Source organism: Cavia porcellus, unplaced genomic scaffold (assembly GCF_034190915.1).
Source record: "Cavia porcellus strain 051 isolate PalLab524CR breed Dunkin Hartley unplaced genomic scaffold, mCavPor4.1 scaffold_9, whole genome shotgun sequence".
NCBI classification, from domain to species: Eukaryota; Metazoa; Chordata; class Mammalia; order Rodentia; family Caviidae; genus Cavia; species Cavia porcellus.
The window spans coordinates 711,813-732,981 of NW_026947492.1; the positions used below are offsets into that span (position 1 = coordinate 711,813).

Sequence of the window (21,169 nt, forward strand, 5' to 3'; positions counted from 1 at the left end):
GTCCTTATAAACATGCATAACAGAATAGCAAATATCCTGTGTCTCTACATGTAAATAATATTCTCTTTCTTTGTTTAATGGCTTGTAGTTTGAACGGATAAAACTTGGGGGCTATGGTTTAGGGCAGTGAGGGTGAACTTTTCAGAGATGGAGTCCCCATACTGCAACCCAAAACCCAATTATTTATTACAAAGTGCTAAGATGGCAATTAAACCTTAAGACTGAACTTTTAGTTCGGAAAAACAATTTATACACAACATATTTTGACTTAGAATAAAAAAACACAGTAACAGCTTTCAATGATAGTTTTTTTTTATTGAGAGAGAAGTTTGCTTTGGCACACTTTTGTACAATTAATGTAATTCTTGTTGTTGCATGTATGCTGATAATTTGTCATTACCGCTGCTGTGGCGACTTGCCTTCAAAGATAGTCGGCGTGCTACAGTTCAGCACCACTGATTTAGAGTATTCCAGAGTAATCTGCCTTTGGAAAATCCAAGATTAGTATTTATTCCCTGAAGACAGTTTTACAGAGTGACAGGATCTGTTGCCTAGAAATATTAATAATTAATACATCCGTGTATTCATTCACCCAGCAGTTTTTACTGGGTGCCTTCGCTGTGCCAGTTCTTACTGACAAGTTTCCCGAGACGGGGTAAATGTACCATCTGGGACTTGGGGCGCGGACCACGCGAACATGCAGGGTTCCGCCAACAGAGGGCGCGCTCACAGAGGCCCTCGGGACAGCCGGCTTCCAGGCGCCTCGCTCGCTCCCGAGCGCGCCCCCGCCCCCGAGTCACGTGACGCAGACGGGAACCTGAGCTGCCCGGCCTAAGCCGAGCTAAATTCGTTGCTGGTGGCCGCTGTGGGTGCAGTCACAAAGGCTATCCTGGAGGATCGGGGGAGGCTGGTGGAGTGGCTGCTTCCCCCTCCAAGGCAGGTCGGCTCCCGTTTCCGTCTCCCCATTCGCCCTGCCTGTCGGCGCGTTTGTATGAGCTCTTTGGTACGGGGGAGCGCCGGGGACCATGTAGGGGGGACGCGTGAGGAAGCTCCTGTGCCTGAGCCGAGGTCCGCGCCTTCCGCACGCCGGCCGGCGCCCTCGACACCCGGCGTGGGCCCGCTGGGCCCGTGGGCCGCGCTGGGGACGCGGCCTCCGCCTGCGGCCTGGCCCGGAGCGCCGCGAAGTCTCGCCCCGTCTCGCGAGAGTCGAAGTTGAAGGAACATGGCGACGTCTAATCTGTTAAAGGTAAGACCCTCACGCCAGCCTGGGTTTTCCTCAGTGACCGCCGGGCTCGGTGTTTCGGGAAGGCCTCGGCTCGGGCTCCGCGGCGGAAGGTGCGAGTGTGCCGGGCTGTCCGGGGGCAGGGAGGCCGCGGTGGGCCCCGCGGGGCCGGGGCGCGGGGCGCCGGCGTGGGGGTCCCGGGGCTCCGAAGTCCCTCCCGCGCGCTGCCTGCGCGAGCAAAGCCCTGCGCGGCCGGCGGGAGCGACGCCTCCCCGGGACAGGCTCCGGTCCTGCCTACGGGGCCACTGCTGCGCTTAGGGTCTGCTTCTGCTGAAGGGAGAAGTCTAAGACGACAAGGGAGAAATTCGAGAAAATGACGGGCTGCAGGTTTCAGTGACTGAAAGCCCAGCACCTCAGTTTCTCTTCTGGTTCTGTCTGCACGAAGTGCGAGGCAGAATCGGTGCCTCCCCTTCCACGCACTTCTTCCCCTGTTCTGCGTGCTACACCTGACCCTGACCCTCCTCTTCGGGCACGCCTCGCTTCTATCCCCACTTGTTCCTTAAGAAACTGCTCCTCGCCCCCACCACCGTCCCATGGACCATGCCAGATGCTGAATGACGGAAGTGCGACCAGCGTTTTAGGGTGTAAAAAAGTTCTTACCAAAAAGGCCGTTTAAAGTTAGTTTTCATATAGCATGGGAGCTCTAGGCCCGGAGGGGCAGATTTTCCGTCGTGATTTACAAAGTTTGGAGAATGAGGAAGACGCGGAGGATTTTCTATCTTTGTGGATATAGTAGGAACTTTTTTTACCTTTCAAGTATTGACTGAAATGGGTGTAGTGATTATCTTTGAGAATATAAATACGAAGGATGAATTACCTTTCCCTTAGACACATCGTATGTCTTTAGGCAGTATGGATAAATAATAGGAGATATATGAATATGTACTGCAATGCATTCCATGCCTAATAGTAAGTCCAAGGCCCTTTTTTTTTGTTGTTTGTTTGGGCCTTTTTGGGATAGGGTCTTACTATGCAGTTCAGTCTGGCCTTGAGCTCACTTTGTAGCCCAGGCTGCTCTCAAACTCTGGACTATCCTCCTGCCTCAGCCTTCCAAGTGCAGGGGTGTGAGATTACAGGCCACCAAGCCTGATTAAAGACCAGATTTTACCAAGAGGAATATGTCATCTTTAAAAAGGGCCTAGAAATGCTGGGCATGGTAGTGCACATCTGTATAATCCCAGCAGGTGGGAGGCGGAGGCAGGAGAATCGCCTTGAATTAGAATTAGAGCCAGCTGGCACTATATAGTGAGCTCCTGTCTCAAAAAAAAAAAAAAAATCCCTGAATTTTCAACATCTATGTACTAGCTATTGGACTTCTTCTTCTTCTTCTTCTTCTTCTTCTTCTTCTTCTTCATCCTTCTTCTTCCTTCTTCTTCTTCTCCCTCTCCTCCCCCTTCTTTTTCTTCTTTTATCTTTTTGACAGTCTCACTGGGCAGTTCAGGCTGAGCCTGAGCTCAGTTTGTATAGTCCAGGCTGGTCTCCAATTTGCGGTGCTCCTCTAGCCTCAGCCTCCCAAGTGCTGGGATCACAGGTGCGCACCATCACACCTGACTTTTTAGCTGTCTGACTATAAGCACGTTTCTTTTTTTTTTTTTTTTTTTTTTTTTTGGTACCAGGGATCGAACTCATGACCGCCTGCTTGCAATGCAGGTGCTTATGCCGCTGAGCTAAATCCCCAGCCCCAGGCAGGTGTTTATGCCTCTGAGCCAAATCCCCGGGCCCCATAAGCACGTTTCTCAACCCTAACTTTTAAGTGTTGGTTTCCTTATCAGTAAAATGAAATAGCTCCTACTTTGAAGAACTATTGTGAATTTATACAGAACATTTGAAACACTTCTGACACTTAATTAGTATGCAATAGAAGATTAAAGCTACTGTCCTAGTCCCATGTGTTCTATCGGTATCATTTGTGCCCCCTCCATTAGACTGAGGGTCTTCACGCTGAGAGCTACATCTCCAACCCTGTAGGTATATTTGTTTTACTTTTTGAGACAGAGTCTTTATATGCCATAGGTCAGGCCTGCCTAATTCCACTATGGTATGTAGCCCAGCCTGCTCTCCCTTTCCTTTTGTCAGCCTTACAAATATTGTCTCCAGTTCCACACACAAAATTGAGGAGCCATGCGTGATAGCATACATCTGTAATCTCAGCATTTGGGAGTCAGATTTAGAAGGATCTCTGAGTTTAGGGCCAGCCTGCGGTTACATTGTGAGTTCAGGGCCAATTTGGAATTAGTACATAGTAACACTCTGTCTCAAAAAACCAGAATAGCCATTATAATAATTGATTTCCTGATTCTTTGAAATTTTCACTTGATTACTTGAGTGTACGGCAAGGTCTTCTCCAGAATTCTGTCTAAAAAGAACAAGTCACTGTTCTCCACAGAGTCTCACAAAAGATTTTTTTTGGAGGAGAGGCAATCCTAAAACTACCTTCTTTAGTGTTCTGATAGTTACCTTATAGAGATTGTTATCTACATCTACAAAGTAAACTTACAGAATGGAAAAAAGAACCTAAATGTACGGGGAAAGGGCTTATAAAAAACAAGATTTAAAAAGATACTCTAACTTTGATAATGTAAGATGATGATACAGTGGAAAAAAACTGTAACTTATTCATCCTAGTGGAAACCTAAAGACAAATGGCAGAAGTATATTGGGAAATTTTTAATAAAATTATATTAATGTTCACTGTGGGAAAAAGAATTTTGAAATGAATATTATACAGTGTAATTTTATTTTTAGAATACTAATTAATTAATTGGTTTTTTGAGACAGTGTTGCTATGTAGTTCAGGCTGGCCTTGAACTCACTTTGTAGTCCAGTAGCTTGCTTCTAAAATTGACTCATCAACCAAATGTTACTGGTTTCTAGGTTGCCCATGTCTCTCTTTGGGGTTGGATTCCAGGTTCATCTTGTCCTGAACGGAGAACTGGAACAAAACAAGCAAAAAGAAATGGCCGAGTTATTTAAGAAAGTAAAAGTAAAGAGTGGGAGAGAAACTGGCTCTGCAGAAATAGCATGGGCCAAATGAAAGAGGAAAAAGCAAGATAAAAGAACACCCTAGAGAAAGCAGGGCAGGTTATCGTGAAGAAAAGCCACCATGGCAAGCTCTCCATGGCTACCTCTCCTGTTATGCTGTCCAGATCTCAAGGAGACCCATGAGAACTTCTAAGTACAGATCCTAAGAGGAGGTGCTGGGATCCGAAACCTCATATGGTGTCAGATCTAGGTCATTGTGCTGAAAACTTGCTGGAGTTCTCAGGAGAAGTGCACATGCAGGGATTTGGGAGCTACTCTGTGCACGTGTTTGAGGACTTTTGTAATTAAGTCACTTCTGCTTCCTCAGTCACACCCTAATCTTCTGTGTCATTTCCCCATCAGAGACACATTCTCATAGTGCTTTGTGGGGTGCTGAGGGTGTGGAGGTCTTGGTTTATAGCTTCTTCAATGTAGAAGGGGTTGTAGACCCTACCTTCTGGGGATTATGTGTTCGCCAACTACCGTAGGGTGCTGTGGTTCACTGGCTAGGTTGCAGAAAGGAAAACCTGTCAGGAAATGAGTAAAGGCAACTGATTTTCACTGTTGGCCCAAATATGAGGAGCAGGTCAGATCTCCATGCTTCCTGTAATGACACTGGAGTCTTGCTTTTTGTAGAGAAATCTCAAGTCTTCCAAGGCTCAAAGGAGTGCTTGCTTTGGTGAAGATTTTTTTTTTTTTTTTTTTTTTTTGTCTTTTTCCTTTTTATCAGTACCGGGGATTGAACTCACAACTGCCTGCTTGCCAGGCAGGCGCTTATGCCGCTGAGCTAAATCCCCAGCCCCGGAATCCTTCTTTGGCAGCACATATACCAGAGGCTCACAGGCATAACTTTTTCCTTTTGTGTGACCTTGGTCTTTAATAGTAACTTGCCTTTGAGAGGCCAAAGGCCTTCCTGTGCCTCCTTTTTGATTGGATACTGCTTTTGGTTAGGAAATTGGCTGGGGTCTTTCAGTTTCATAACTAGTGGCAAAGCAGTGTCTGCCTTACCAGGTATTGTTATACCATGCAGCGGGATCTACCTGTTGGTTAATTTGGTCCAGAAGACCTAGGTGTAGTCCCAACATGTAAAACCCATTTTGTGTTAGCTATACTTTGAGCACTACCCCCAATTTTTCTAGTAAATCTCTTTCTAGCAAGGAAGCAGGACACTATGGAACAATTAGAAAGTCATGGTTAAACATTTGACCTTCAAAGTGACATGTCAGAGGAGTGAAGAATCTCACCTATCCATCCTCAGCCCTAGCTATGGCTATAGACCTAAAGGAAAGTTTTCTAGAGATCTAAGACAAAACAGAGTGAGCTGCCCATATATCATTAAGTAGGTGAATTGGCTCACCAACCGATGATGCCTGAGTTTGCCCAGATTCCTTGGAGGAGATGGCATGTTTGTGGTATTTCACAGGCACTGCAGGTTCCCCCAGGTGTCTTCAATTGTCAGAGCAGGAAATGAGGTTCTGGTTGGCCTAGCCCATCTCTGGGAGTAGGGACAGTCAAACCTCCAATGCCACGGGTCTTACACATCAGCCACCTCACATGTGGAGTAGAGCCCAGGCAGAGACTTGATATAATCTTGTGTCCAGTGTTCAGTGTTCTTGTACTTGAAACAGGAACTTTTCCCCTGGCTGTCTTCTCTGGGTTTTTCCTTAGGTGACCTGAATGGATTTAAAGTATTACCAGTTGTATACCATAGCTATAATCTTAACCATTCTCTTTTGTTTCTCATCTGGGTCCCAACTGTTAAACATAGAAAAGACAATTGGGCTATGGTCCCATCTGAAATTTTTGTAGATTATGCCGAATATCTAGGGCTGACTGACAGATAAAATGTCCCATTAGTGTCTCTCCCTCCCTGGAAGATGAGTCTATATGTGTACATTTACAAAAGATTCGATGCTTCTCTTTAGCTCCTTGGTAAGAGCGTCTAGCCTATGAGACATCATTTCTAGACTATACTGAGCGTTACAGACTCAGTTTGGTTCTTTGAAGTAGGAATTACCAAGGTTTCTTTCCCTTTTTAAAGTACAATTGTTCATTTGCATAGTTCTTGGCCTCTTGTACATCTATATATCTCAGAGACCCCATCTCCGTGAGAGATAAGTGGGGATTCCTGGACAGGGCTGTAGTTTTTGACCTTTTCCTGTGATAAAGAGTCACAAAAGTCTAAACATAAAGAATTTCATTTTACCTTTTATGTTTTAAGCAAAAATGCTGCAACTGGAGAATACTCTCATAATGTAAAGTGTCACCATACCCTCTTTTACTACCTCCTAGTTCATATTGGACCTGAACCATACTGCAACAGTAGATACGGTGTTCCTGTTTTAGATTGTCAGGATCAAAACTTTGGTCCTGTCTTGAGGCAACATCAGTGAAATCCCATGTGGTTATGATAGCAAATAGATTTCCCTTCTGCTTGTCTTGAGACCTATAATGGGAAACCTGCACTCTTTTTTTTGGTACTGGGTATTGAACTCAGGGTCTTGTGCTTGCCAAGCAGGCATTGTGTATGCTGAGCTATATCCCAGGCCTGAAACCCGCATTCTTCAAGGAGGTATGTCATACATGAGGATACCCAGGGGTTTTACAAAGCATCTCTCTTGAGGTCCTAACTAGACATACCTCTGTCCCAGCAATGCCTGCATCCTTAAGCACAGGAGAGACACTTCCCCTCGTTTGGGGGTGTGTGTGTGTGTGTGTCTGTGGCGCTTGATTGTCTCTGCATTTTTGGACCTATTAAGTTATGGAGAAGAGGGTGAAGCCACTTGTAGGCCTTACCTCATCCTTAACTCCCATGAAAAGGGGGCAGAACTTCCCCCAAGCAAAGTTCCCTTAGCCATCTAGTTGAACCCCTTAATGGTTCACTAATACTTTGAGCCCTTTGACTCTACTTAACCAGGGTGACTCTAAACTAGAAACCATGTGGGAAAACATTTCTTACATTTACTCAGTTACTTTAATTAGGTTTTAAACCTTAAATGTCTATTCAAGCACTAGACATAGGTCTTTAACTTAATATAGGTTGAATCTGGGAAGCATAAAAGCCTCAGGCAGGCTCTTGGACCAGTGACTGCAGCATTGCCAGTGCTTGCTTCTGGCCAAAAACCTTCTGGCATTTTGTTTTTGTTTTTGAGATAGGGCTTCTTGTATTTACTGTATACCAAGTTTGCAGCAATCTTTTTGCTTCAGCCTCCCAACTGCTGGGATTACAGGCATGTACCACCCCACCCAGTGCCTTGAGCATTTTAAAATGGACAAGCACACTATGCCAGTCAAAAGAATTCAAAAAGATGTTCCTAGCTCTTGTTCTTCAAAATTAGAGGCTTAGCTTGTAAGGTCAGTTAGTAAAACAGAAAAAGATGGAGACAGTTGACATAAAGCCACAACTAGTCACCTGGTTCCACGTAGGCTCTAAACTTGTTTATTGGGGCCATCCACACCCAGGCTGGGGCTTTCATAGTCCTGGCATACCACCATTAATCACAGCATCACATAAACGAAGAAAAAAGCACCAAGAATGGAACACTCTGAATGCTAGTATTACACCAAGACAAACCAAGGGGAAAAAAAAAGCCACTTATAAAACTAGGGTAAGCAGAGATCAGATTAAAAACAATGTAAATAAATGCAACACAAACCAAGAAAAAACCATTTACAAATTAGGGTATGATAATTAAATAAACTGGTAGACAACAACTCGTACCTTCATAGTGAACACTAGCGGCTAGAAAGAAAAACAAAGGCCTACATTCCCTTCCTCCACTCCCAGTAGCTAGAAAGGCAGCAGACATCTTCCTGTGCACCTTGAGAACAGTTCCCTGCATTCCCAGCCTAGGGAATGAGAGTGTGGAAGAGAAGGAGAAGAGAAACCCTGTAGAGAAAAACAAAAATTTTGCCTAATTTGAGCCTTACCTTTGGTATCTGAGTTTTGGGGGGTGTTTTGTTTTGTTTTTAACTTGGCTGGCTATGCCAGAAATATTAATGGGAGCCAGGGGTAGTGGTACATACCTGTAATCCCAGCACTCAGGAGGCTGAGACAGGAGGATCACTGTGGGTTTGAGACCAGCCTGAACTGCATAGTAAGATCCTGTCTCAAAACAAAACAACCAAAAGAAAAAGTACTAGTCATAAAGTAGGAAGACTGAAGTGTTTGTCTTCTAGACAAAATGTGGTGAAGACCTGTCAGGGCAGATCTATAACATAATTTGTAGGATTTAAATTCAAGGCTGTGGCGTCTAAGAGTAAAGACCTCGATAGCTGGAGGGGCTTTGTTAAAGAAATGCCTTTGAGGTTGTGCAGTGAGCTTTTACTAGAGCTTTTTTTTTTTTTTTTTTTTTGGTCTTTTTGAGACACGGTCTCTCTATGCAGTTCAGGCTGGCCATGAGCTCACTTTGTAGCCTAGGCTGGTCTCGAACTCTCAATAATCCTCCTGCCTCAACGACCCAAATGCTGGGGTTACAGGTGTGAGCCACCATGCCTGGCTTAAATTGCCTTTTTCTGCCTGTTCCACAGTCCTCATTTTCTCTAAGGACTTGATGGCATGTCCTCCTTTTGTTTTTTTCACTTTCCTTTGTACTTACATACTGTAAAAAAGGAGCTCATACATCTTTTTATATAAACTCTACTTCTGTCTCAAAACTTTTGCACTTTATTTCCTCTTTATTCACTGTCATAGTTCTTGGAAAAGCAGTTCCCACTTGCTGCTTTTCTTAACCTTTTCCCTTAATTTACCCCACCCAGCTGTGTTAAAACTGTCAAGTCCTAGGAGTCCTAACAATCTGCTGATCGCCACATGAGATTCTTTGATAATATTCATCCTTATTTCTGGTATTATTGCACATGTCCTCTGATTTATGGTTTTTTTTTTTTTTGGCTGTGTAGTTTGGGCTGGCCTTGGATTGGATGTGTACCCCAGGCTGTCCTCTGCTGACGCTCCTGCCTTTAGTCTTCTGAGTACTGGAGTTATAGGTGTGAGCCACTACATGGGGCTTCTCTTGATTTTTGTGACAGTATTTTCTCCTTGGTTTGTTGTCTCTCAAATCTCTGTGTTTTTCATTGACCTTCCTTCCTTTCTCTCAAAATAATTATTTCTCAGGATTTAATCTTCAGCCTTTTTTTTTATCTTTGTACTTTATTTTCTAGGGCAGCCTAAACTCCAGTGATTCTACTATTTTTATCTCTTAGTGCTGATCTGAACTCTAGACCAAAATGTAGTTCTGACCATATCAGTGTCCTGCTTAGATACCATTGATAGTTAACATTCTTTGATATTGTTCCAGCTGGGTCATCTTTTCCCTACCTGGCTGTTTCCTTGGTGATTCATTAGCATGTTGAGGGTCTCTTCCCCAGTAGCTAAATGGGTCTCTTTTAATGAAATCTAGACGGAGAAACAAGAGGTAAGTGGTGTGCAGCCAAGCTCCAAGAGAGTTCAAACTTTAAACTGAAATGTGAAACAAAAATTTTTCTCAGTGGAAACTTTTATCTTTCGGGAGAAAAGAAAACTGAGCTATAAAGCAGTGATTCAAAGTGCTTGAGGAATGTATTGTTAAAATAATTTTTTCGTACTGGGGATTGAACTCATGACCTTCTGCTTGCCGGGTAGGTGCTTATGCCGCTGAGCTAAATCCTTGGCCCTAAGATAATTTTATTAGACACCTGTTACAAGGTGCCATGAAGAATACAATGTGTGTAGATATAGAAAAATATTTATCCTTCTTGGGAATTTTCTGTATACCAAAGAAGAGTAAGCAGTATTAATGGTTTACTTAAAAGGTATAATTTTCAGATGTTTTATCAACTGTCCTGGTCCTTTACAGACTGAAGAAATAATTTCTTGTGAGACAATCAATGAAAACTATGCAGAAATCATTGAAGCCGCATTTTGAAGACTGGGTACTCTTTTTATAGGGTGATAGGGGACCGTTTTGTGGGGATGCAGGTGAGATGAGTTAGAATCCATTATAAGCAGGACTGCATGCAGTATGGCATCCTATGTGGATAGTAGGATTCCTTGAAATAGTTGCAGTGTACTAGTTCAGAATACAGGGAAAGGCCTTTAATGTAAGTAGGTTTGATACACAGTTCTACAGATAATGAGGAATGTTTGAAAAAAGTATGAGGAGAGATAGTGTCTAACCCTCAACCTGTTTTTGCTCCTTACCCATAAAATTAATACTTTTCTTTTGTACACATTCAAAATGTGACTTGTGGAATAGCATGGATGAGGGACATTTGTGTTAATGACATCATGTTCATCAAAACTGTAATGAGTTTTTAATTTATGGAAAATGAATTCATTAAGCAATAATTTAGAAGTTGTAGCTTCTAAAAAATAAATTCTAATTAGATGGTGATGAACTAGGCGAATTCCTGCCCTTATATAACTTGCACATTTTTTTTCCAAATCCATTTTATTTCAAAGAGAAAATTTCAAAACATCAATCGGAAGCAACAATGTTACATACATTGTACATTGTCACCCCCAAATTATTCACCCAGAGCACAAGACATCTATATTTAATTGTCTGAACGTTACCAGTACAAATCTTTCTTTTCAATGAACTTAGAGAAATCAGTAGTGTAACTATCTTAACTGTTTTTATATACATGTACATATGTTGTTTCTTTCAGCTGCTCACACCAGCGAGACAATATGTTTACACATGTGTGTGTCTGATTTACTTCACTTATGAGTATGTTCTCAGAAGTCTTTTTTTGTTTTGTTTTGTTTTTTTTAAATCGGTACCAGGGATCGAATTCAGACCGCCTGTTTGCAAGGCAGGTGCTTATGCTGCTGAGCTAAATCCCCAGCCCACCTTGAGTATGTTCTCAAGTTGCATCCATTTACCTGTAAAAGTTACCAGTTCATCCTTCTTTATGGCTGAGTAGTACTACATTGTATAAAAATGCCACATCTTTTTTATCCATTCCTCAGTGGATGAGCATTTAGATTGTTTCCAGGATTTGGCTATTACAAATTGTGCTGCCATAAACATGGATGCACATGTATCATTGTGGTATGATGTTTTTAATTCTTCTGGGGAGATACCCAGAAGAGAAATAGCTGGGTTGAATGGGACCTCCAATCCTAGTTTCTGAAGAATCTCCACACTGATTTCCACAGTGGTTGCACAAGTCTGTATTCATATCAGCAGTGGAGAAGGGCTCCTTTTTCCTCACAGCCCTTCCAGCGTTTGTTATTACTTGATTTCTTGATAGTAGCCATGCTTTATGGGAGGAGGTAGAATTTCAGTGTTGTTCTAATTGGCATCTCTTGAAATACCAGTGATGTTGAACACTTTTTTTCACGTATTTATTTGCTAAATACACATCTGAGAAGTGTGTATCTTAGATGCCCATTTTTGGATTGGGTCTGGAAGGACTGATTTTTTTTTTTTTCAAGTTCTTTATATGTTCTCGATAGTAATCCTTTGTCTGAGGAGCAGCTGACAAACATTTTCTCCCACGTTGTGAGTTGTCTCTTTACTCTGTTGGTGGTTTCTCTTGCTGTGCAAAAGCTTTTTAATAAGATGAGAGCCCCATTGTTGATTCTTTGTGATAGTTCCTGTGCAGTCAGGATTTTGTTCATATAGTCTTTGCCTACACCAATATTTCCATAGTTTTACCTACTCTGTCTTCCAGCAAATTTAATGTTTCTGTCTTAATATTAAGATTTTTGATCCATTCTGATTTTAGCTTAATGGATGGTGAAAGATACGGATTCAGATTTAATCTTAAACATGTGGAGAGCCAATTTTTCCAGCACCATTTATTAAAGAGGCTACCTTTTTTTCAGTGAATGTGTTTGATGCCTTTATCAAAGATAAGGTGGTCTAATTTGTCTGGAGTTGTTTCTGCATCTTCTAATCTGTTTCATTGATCTTTGGGTCTGTTTTTGTTTTTGTTTTTTGTGTTTTTTGGGATAGTACCACACTGTTTTTTATCACAATAGCTTTGTAGTATAATTTCAAGTCAAGGATTGTGATGCCTCCTGTCTTGTCTTTGTTGCCCAGCATTTCCTTTGCTATTTTAGGTCTCTTCTCTTTCCAGATGAATTTTTGCATTGTTTTCTCTAATTCTGTGAGGTATACTAATAGGAATTTTGGTTGATATTGCATAGAATCTGTGTATGTCTGTTTTTACTGTATTGGTTCTTCCTACCCCAAATAATGGGATATCTCTCCATTTTCTAATATCTTCTTCAATTCTCCTTTTCAGGGTACTGTAGTTTTCAATGTAGAGGTCTTTTACATCCTTTGTTAGATTGATTCCTAGGTATTTCATTTTTGGGGGTGCTAATGTGAAAGGTATTGTATCTAATTTTTCTCTCAGTGAGTTTGTTATTCGTGTACAGGAAGGCTTTTGATTTTTGAGTGTTGACTTTGTATCCAGCTACGCTACTGAATTTGCTTATTAAATTTACTAGTTTTTTAGTGGAGTTTTTGAGTCTTCTAGAGTGTCATGTCATCTGCAAATAACGACAGTTTAACTTCTTCCTTTCCTGTGTTTATTCCTTTTCATTCTTTCTCTTGTCTACTGCTCTGGCTAGTGTTTCCAGAACTGTGTTGCATGAGTGGAGACAGTGGACATCTTTTTCTTGTTCTGATTTTACAATGAAAACTTTGAGTTTTTGTCCATTTAGTATGATGTTTGTTGTTGGTTTGTCATAGACAGTTATTATCAGATTGAGATAAAAACCATGTATTTGAATTTTCTGTATAGAGTTTTTATCATGAATGGGTGCTGGACTTTGTCAAAAGCTTTTTCTGCATCTATTGAGACGATCATATATAATTTTTGTTGTTGGCTCTGTTAATGAACAATCCCTGCAACCCTGGGATGAAGCCCCGTTGATCATGGTGTGGAGTCTTCTTGATGATTTGCTGCAGTCTGTTTGCCAGTATCTTATTAAGGATTTTTGTATCAATGTTCATAAGAGAAATTGGCCTGTAATTCTTTCTTAGTTGAGTCCTTCTCCAGTTTTGGTATTAGGCTAATGCTTGCTTCCAGAAATGATTTTGGGAGTCTTGCTTCCCTTTCAATTTCATTAAAGAGTTTGGGAAGTAGTGGTGTTAGATCTCCTCTAAATTTCTTGTAGAATTCAGCAGTGAATCTGTCAGGGCCTTGAGCTTTTCTTTTTTTTTTGATAAGTTTTTAATTACATATTTTTATTTCATTGATACTGGTTTATTTAGGAATTTTATGCCTTCTTGATTCAACTCTGGTAATTTGTAAGTATCCAGGAATCTGTCCATTTCTTCTGTATTTCCCATCTTATTAGAATACAAGTTTTCAAAGTAGGTATAGGTGATCTTCTGGATTTCTGCAGAGTCTGTCATGATTTTGCCCTTTTCATTCCTAATTTGTGTGGATTTGAGTCTTTTCTTTCCTTTTTTAGATAAGGTTGGCTAAGGGTTTGTCAATTTTATTTAATCTTTCAAAGAACCAACTCTTCAATCGATTGATTGTTTGCTTTTTGTCTCTAGTGCATTAATTTCTGCTCTGATTTTATAATTTCCTCCCTCATTCGAGCTTTTGGCTTAGCCTGCTCTTCTCTTTCTAGAAGTATGAGGTTCACCATTAAGTTGTTTATGTGCTTGCTCTGTTTTCCAGATATACGTATTTATTGCTATAAATTTCTCTCTTAAGACTGCTTTCATTGTGTCCCATAAATTCTTGTATATTGTATTATCATTATCATTCAACTGCAAAAACTGTTTAATTTCTTCTTTAATTTCATCTATGAAATTAATCAATCAATAATCAACATTGGTTGTTCAGTAGGGTGCTATTTAATTTCCATGTGTTTATGAAGTTTGCTTTGGCATAGATTTCCAGTTTCATTGCACTGAAGTCTGGTAGTATGCATGGAATAATTTTAATTCCTTTGCATTTACTGAAGCATATTCTGTGAGCCAGTATATGACCTGTTTTGAAGAATGTCCCACATGCAGCTGAGAAGAATGTGTATTCTGATGTTGTGGAGTAGAACATTGTAGATATCTACCAAGTCCATTTGTTCAAAAGTTTGATTTAGTTCTAGTATTTCAGTATTGATTTTTTTTTGTCTAGTTGATCTTTTTGTGGCAATGGAGTATTGGGGTCTCCCAATACGATTGTATTAGGGCTTATTTGAGTTTTCATGTCTGTTAGTAATTGTTTTATATAATTGGGTGCACTGGTGTGTGTTGCATGTATATTTATGATTGTTATCTCTTCCTCTTGGATTGTTCCTTTTACAAGGGTATAGTGACCTTCTTTACCTCTCTTAATCAGTCTTGGGTTGAAATTCACTTTGTCTGCAAATAGAGTAGCTACCCCTGCTTTTTTCTGGGTTCCTATGCCATGCAGTATTGTTTTTCATACTTTGGCTTTCACTCTATGAATTTCTTTTTGAATTAAATGTGTTTCTTGTATACAGCATGTTGTTGGATCTTGCTTCTTGATCCATTCTGCCAGTCTGTGTCTTTCTTTCTTTTTTTATTTTGGTGCTGGAGATCGAACTCATGACCTCACGCTTGCCTGGCAGGTGCTTACTCCACTGAGTTGAAACCCTAGCCCCAGTCTGTGCCTTTTAACTAGTGAATCGAGACTGTTAACATTGATGGTTACAACTGACATGTATTGACTTTTCCTTGTCATGCTATTTTCCTGCTATTAATTCCCTCTAATAGTTTGCCTTCCCTGGTGGATTTCTTCTTCTGGGGTTCATGGAGCTGTCGTCCTTTAGAACATTTTGGAGTGCTGTTTTGGTGGTCACAAATTTGCTCAGACATTCTTTGTCATGGGAGTACCTTATTTATCAATTTTGAAATATTATTTTGTAGGGTACATCAATCGGGGTTGAAAGTTTTCCTTTAGGACTTGGAGTGCTTCACTCCAAGCTCTCTTTGACTTGAGAGTTTGTGCTGAGAAGTCAGCAGTGATTCTGATGGGCTTTCTTTTATAGGTGTTCTATTTCTTTTCTCTAACAGCTTTCAAGCTTCTATTCTTGTGTTGAATTTCTGGAATCTTGACTATGATAAGCCTCATTGTAGTTTTGTTTTGTTTTGATCATGGCTAACTGGATTTCTATATGCCCCATTTATCTGATGTCAGATTCTTTTTCTCTGCCCGGAAAGTTTTTTGTCATGATGTCTGAACTTTTTTTAAAGTTTTTGGTATTTCCTGCTTGTTCATTGACTCCAGTTAATCTTAAATGATTCTGTTTTGTCTCATCTAGTAGCTGCTGGATTGATTTCTTACGGTTCCTTGCTATTTTTGAGAAATCTTTCTTTTCCTGGACGCTAACTGCAAGGCTATCTTCAATATCTGAGATCCTGGGCTGGGGATTTAGCTCAGTGGCATAAGCGCCTGCCTGGTGAGCAGGAGGTTGTGAGTTAATCCCTGGTTCCCCCAAAAAAAGAAAAAAAAAAAACCAATATCTGAGATCCTGCCCTTACATTGGCCTTATTTGCTTCAAATATTTTCAGTGGGGCGTTTATTCTCCTGGATGTCTGCTTCTTGAATCTGCTTAATCCATGCTGATCTTTCATAATTTTCTTTTTTCTTTTCGGTACCGGGGATCGAGCTCTCAGCATTGCGCTTGCCAGGCATGCGCCTAGGCCACTGAGCTAAGTCCCCAATCCTTCCATAATTTTCTTAGTCATCTATTTTTTTGTCTGTATCTGCTCTAACATCACATCACTAAGCATAGTGTGTATTTTGGTGATCTCTGTAGTTGTCTGAGAGGTTATTTCTGATTTCTTTTTTTCTAGAGCCTCATTGCTCAAACAACAGTTGCTTTGTTGTTTTCACTTTCAAGAGGCCTGGTGGGAGGCTTTCAGATTGTCCCACCATACTGTCTCCTGGATTTGCCTTCGGTGAGCTGGATGTTTGGGGTTGCACTTTTCTTAAGTGTCTTCTCATTTTCTTTTCTGTCTTTTTTTAGTTTAATTCATGGTGTGAAACTTGTAGGTTGCCTATGATTGCTTTATTGCTAGTATTTAGAGCCCTTCGATGATGATTACTTCTCTGAGGTGTCTTCCAGATGTAGCTGGTTTTTGGTTTTGAGTCTGTTGTAAAATCTTACCTCTTCAGTTTGCTGGAGGTGAAAAGTTGTTGCTTGTAACTTGCAGTTTTGTGGAAAAGAGAAACAGTACATATATAAATAGATAGATATACCATACAAGTCAGATGTTGATGAATACTTTGAGAAAAAATAAGAAAGTGAAGGAATGACAGTGTTTGTTGTTGTTTTGATTTTTTTTTGAGACAGGGTCTCATTCTGTAGCTCAGGCTGGCCTGGAACTCACAGCAGTCCTCTTGCCTCAGCCTCCAGAGTGGTGGTTACAGGTATGTACCACGCTGCTTGGCTGCAGTAAATTCTTAAAGTGGTTATGCAATTATGAGCCCTCTAAAAAAGCAACAAAAAAATTATCCAGTCAGTTTATCAAGAAATTACAGAATGGGGCATGGTGGTGCACTATGCCTGGCTTGAGATAGTTCCTTTTTGCAGCAAGAGAGCAAGTCCTAAGCATATTTAGGGGATGGGGTCCACCTAGAAGAGGGAATAGACACTGCAGTTCACTGAGTCAGGGAGGCGCTTGGCAAGGAATGTGGAAGAGATACCAAGTATTAGAAAGTGTCAAGAGTACCTTAGAGATAGTCTTCCCTTTGAAAGAGGATGAGATAGGTTTTTGTAAACTTAGCACACTTGTAATCTCAGCACTCGGAAGGTTGATGCAGGAGAACCTCTGTGAGTTTGAGGCCAACTAGGGCTATGAAGTGAGGGCCAGCCTGAACTGCATAGCAAAATCCTGTTTTAAAGAATCAAACAAAGAATTCAAACAGTGGGGGGGGGGATTACTATTTTAGTTAGAACAGAAAATAATCTTTCTTTTTCACAAATGCTGCTTCTTGACTGTGTTCTATTATATTTTCTTTCCAGCTCTTTCAGATAGGTAACTTTATTAAATCTACTTTACATAAATGTAGCTAAAACACAAAAAGTTTAAATGTCTGTTGAAGGTCACACAGCTAGCAGGTGACTAAGTCCTGTTCTTCAAGGGGGCACTTTAGTCCCATGAGATGATTGTTTCTGTTTGGGCCAGGCTCAGGCTTGTGAAGACTGCTGTAATCTTTGGTGACAGTAGATTTAGGGCAGTGACTGGAAACTTCTGAGTGCTTATTGGTAGTTGAATGTTCCTGTAAATTTCAAGTTGGGTGTTCAGTTTTGAAGGAGGATGAGATAGGTTTTTGTAAATTTAGGGCTAACTAACTTTGTTTTGCCTAAATGGTTTACATGCTAAAGTGCAGAAATGAGCATAGAGATCTGATTCAGAGTTTTAAGGTAATGCAGGCCAAGCTTTGTGCTGCTTGAATTACTTAATGGGCATCTATAGACCCAAATGAAAAGTCACTATTGTTTAATAAACTTTTTTTTTTTTTTAAACAGACTTTCACTATGCAGTTCGACTGGCCTTGAACTCACTTTATAGCCCAAGCTGGCCTCAAAATCTAAGTTACCCTCCTGTCCCAGCCTCTTGAGTGCTGGGATTACAGGTGTGCACCATCATGCTCAGCCAAGCAGAAACTCTTGAAAGTGCCTCAAAAGAAAACCTAAGTCATGCTTTTAATGAGTAATAGGCTAAGGGCTGTGGAGTTTATTTATCATCTGTCCCAATGGTGGCATCTGATATGTGAGTTTGGATTTTCAGGAATTCATCCTGGAAATCTTCAGGAGTCAATGTACCACGGTTTAAGAAACACTGTATTAGAATGTGAATTCTTCGAGGACCTTCATTTATGTGACCTAATTCATAACAGTAGACGCTTAGTTCATTGAGTGGCAAGAAACCCTCCCAAAATAAGCCTAATCTTTTCTGTTAGTACTGTTATTTTTATCCTTAAAATAAATTATTTAGATTTCCCAAAATACAAGCATTGTCAGAATTTGTTTAAAATTTTTTTTCTTTAGGAAAGGAACCTGAAATATGGAATGTAATTTACGAGTTTCCATGGGAATGAAAAGAAATGTTTGATGTTATGGAAGATAGTCTTCCCTTTCTTCTCACACCTTGTTTAAAAAGATAAAATTTTTTATGTAGGATGTTTGTGTGTCACGGTTCCTAGGTAGTGTAACTTCCATTGAATTTCTGTAACTGTAGAGTTTTGCAGTTTACAAGCCTGAGGAAATAAGCGAAGTGCTACAGCTGGCCCTTAGGTTTGCAGGCTCTGTTCCTCATCAGGAAACCCCTAGGGAATACTTAAGAATGTGACTGGACAGCTGAAAACTGCCTGAATGTGAACCCCTGCCCTGCTTGCCACTGTTGCCTAGAATTTTATGCAAGTAATCTTGGTTTTAGGTTACAGTGTATAGACAGACTATCATCTGATGCATAACTGGGAAGATGGGGTGGATGAGTACTTGTAAAGTATGTAGAATAGTACAGTACCTGACACAGCGAGCAGAAAGGAGAGACGTAATTCAGCCTTTTGGCATTCTTAGTTTCAAGGATCTTATTCTTTTTCTTTTTATCTTTCTATCTGTCTTTCTTTGTTACTCTTTTTAGTGCTTTTATTTCAACCAGTTGTGTTAGTAGGGCCGTCAAGTCACCACCTCATTCTTTAATATGTTAGAGTTGCATGTTTATGGCCTTCATCAAATTAGAAAAAACTTTCTGTCATTTTTTTTTTCCTTCAAATATTCCTCTCCTGCCCTTCAAGAGTCCAGTTTTACTATGTCTACTAGGTCATTTGACATTTTCCACAGGTCCTTGTTACTTTATTCTATTTTATTGGTACCAAGAATTGAACTCATGACTTTACACTTTCCTGGCAGGCGCTGCGCCACTGGACTAAATCCCTGGCTTATTTTATTTTACAGGGTTGGTTGGTTGGTTGTTTTTCAGATGAGTTCTCATTGTATGTAATCTAGGCTGGCCTTGAACTCAGTATGTAGCCCAAGCTGGCCTCATATACGTAGTGATTCTCTTGACTGAGCTCATTTTAAAGTATTTATTTCTGTTTTCTTCCCCCTACTCTTCCTGCTTCTGTACTGAGGAGCAAACCTGTGGTTACGCTACTACTGGCTACAGTCCTGCCCTTTTCTATTTTTATTTTGAAATAGGGTCTTGCTAATTTGCCCAGGCTGGGCTCAAACTTGCAAGGATCCTCCTGCTTCAGTCTCCCTGGGCTAGGATTACAAGCATACAGCACCATGCTGGACTTTCCCCTTTTTTGATCAGAGGGAATTTGTTGGTTTAAATGTGCTGACGTAGGGGGAGGGGGAAGTGCTGGAAGATTAACACTTGGAGTGCTGAGCTACCTCTTTTTATTTATTTTGAGACAGAATTTTCAGGCTGCCTTGGAACTTGTGATCCTTGCTGGGATTATAGGCATGTGCCACAACTCCCTGCTGAATATATTTATTTATAATTGCTGATTTAACATCCTTGTCCACTTATTTCATTTTGGGGTCAGTGTGTTTTGATTTTTTAAAAATTACTGTATTTTTATTTTGGTTGTATTTTCCTACTTTATGTTTTTGGTAGGTTTTTTTTTTTTTTTTTTTTTTTTTGTATATTATGTGAGACAAAGTCTCACTATGCAATTCAGACTGGCCTTAAACTCACTGTGTAATCCAGGATGGCCTCAGAATTTGCAGCAGTCTTCCTGCTTTAGCCTCCCAACTGTTGGGATTATAGGCCTGCAGCACCATACCTGGCCTATCTTTTATTTTGTTCAGGGGTAGGTATTTTAAAATTTCTTTGAAATATTTTTGGGTTTGATAAAATCCAATTCTAGTAACTTAGAATCAGTTTGATTTTTAAACTTGTGTTAAGAGTGGGTCCAGAATAATATTTAAGGTAGGACTACTTTGGGCTGCTGTTTTAGTCAGCTTTCTATCATTGTAACAGAATACTTGAAATCATTAGGTTAGAAAGAACTGATTCTGGTTCACAGCTTTGGAGGCTGCAGTCCCTCCCTGACTGCCTGCCTGCTGCTTTGGGCCTTTGATGAGGGCAGTGCATGGTGATCAGAGCACGGGAAGTTATCAAACCATTTGCCTCCAGATCCAGGAAGTGAGAGCGGAGGAGGCTGAAGGGTGTGGGTCCCACCGCCCCTTTCAAGGGTCTCTGCCCAGTGACCTAAGGACCTCCCTCAGGATCTCCTGCCTGAAGGTAATGTCATCTTCCAGTAGTGCCACCTTGGTTGAGGAGCAGGTCTTTAACACGTGGACCTCTGATGGACACTTAGCATCCTAACTCTACAGCCTGCTGTAGATTCAGCTCTCCTGAGGACTTTAGTCAGTCATTTTAGGGGTTTTCCTCTCTGGCTGTTGGGAACACAAACTAATTCTAGTTCAATGTGTACAAACTAATTCTAGTTCTTCCTTCTTTTAAAATGGTTTTTCCCCAATTCACATAGTTTCCTCACATACTTGTACAAGTTAGTACTCAGCCAAAGGCTTGAGAAGTCCCCTTTTTGTGCAGATTTTTATTTTCTTTCCCTACTGTTTTGCAAATTCTAGTTACCTTGGCCTTTTCAAGCTCTGTCTTTTAAATTTATGAAACCACCAGACTCTAGTTCCCTCTCTTGTGTTGAGATCTGGACACTCTGTCCAAGCAGTGTGGGGGGGCCTTTTTAGGCCCATCTCTTTTTTTTTTTTTTTTTTTTTTTCCCCTTTCTTAGGAAGCGCTCCTGCTTTGCCTTTTGGCTTTCTGTAACTGTTATCATTGGAAGCAAATCTCTCGTTGTCTCAATGTCCTTTTTCATCCCCTTACCAAGCACAATTCTCTTTTCAGTCAAATCATTCCCTTCGACACTTTTTTTTTTTTCAAAACATTTTTTACTCCTTTACCTTTT

At 40.8% G+C, this 21,169-nt stretch overlaps 1 protein-coding gene across 1 annotated transcript in view; it reads left to right on the forward strand.

The window, feature by feature from the left end:
- The first annotated feature begins 1,105 nt into the window (after window positions 1-1,105).
- Window positions 1,106-21,169, forward strand: part of Cul5 (cullin 5) — an 87,136-nt gene continuing 67,072 nt past the window's right edge. Inside the window, exon 1 of the mRNA XM_023561507.2 lies at window positions 1,106-1,246. Coding sequence (XP_023417275.1) covers window positions 1,223-1,246 — 24 coding nt within the window. The 5' untranslated portion in view covers window positions 1,106-1,222. The remainder of the gene's footprint in view (window positions 1,247-21,169) is intronic.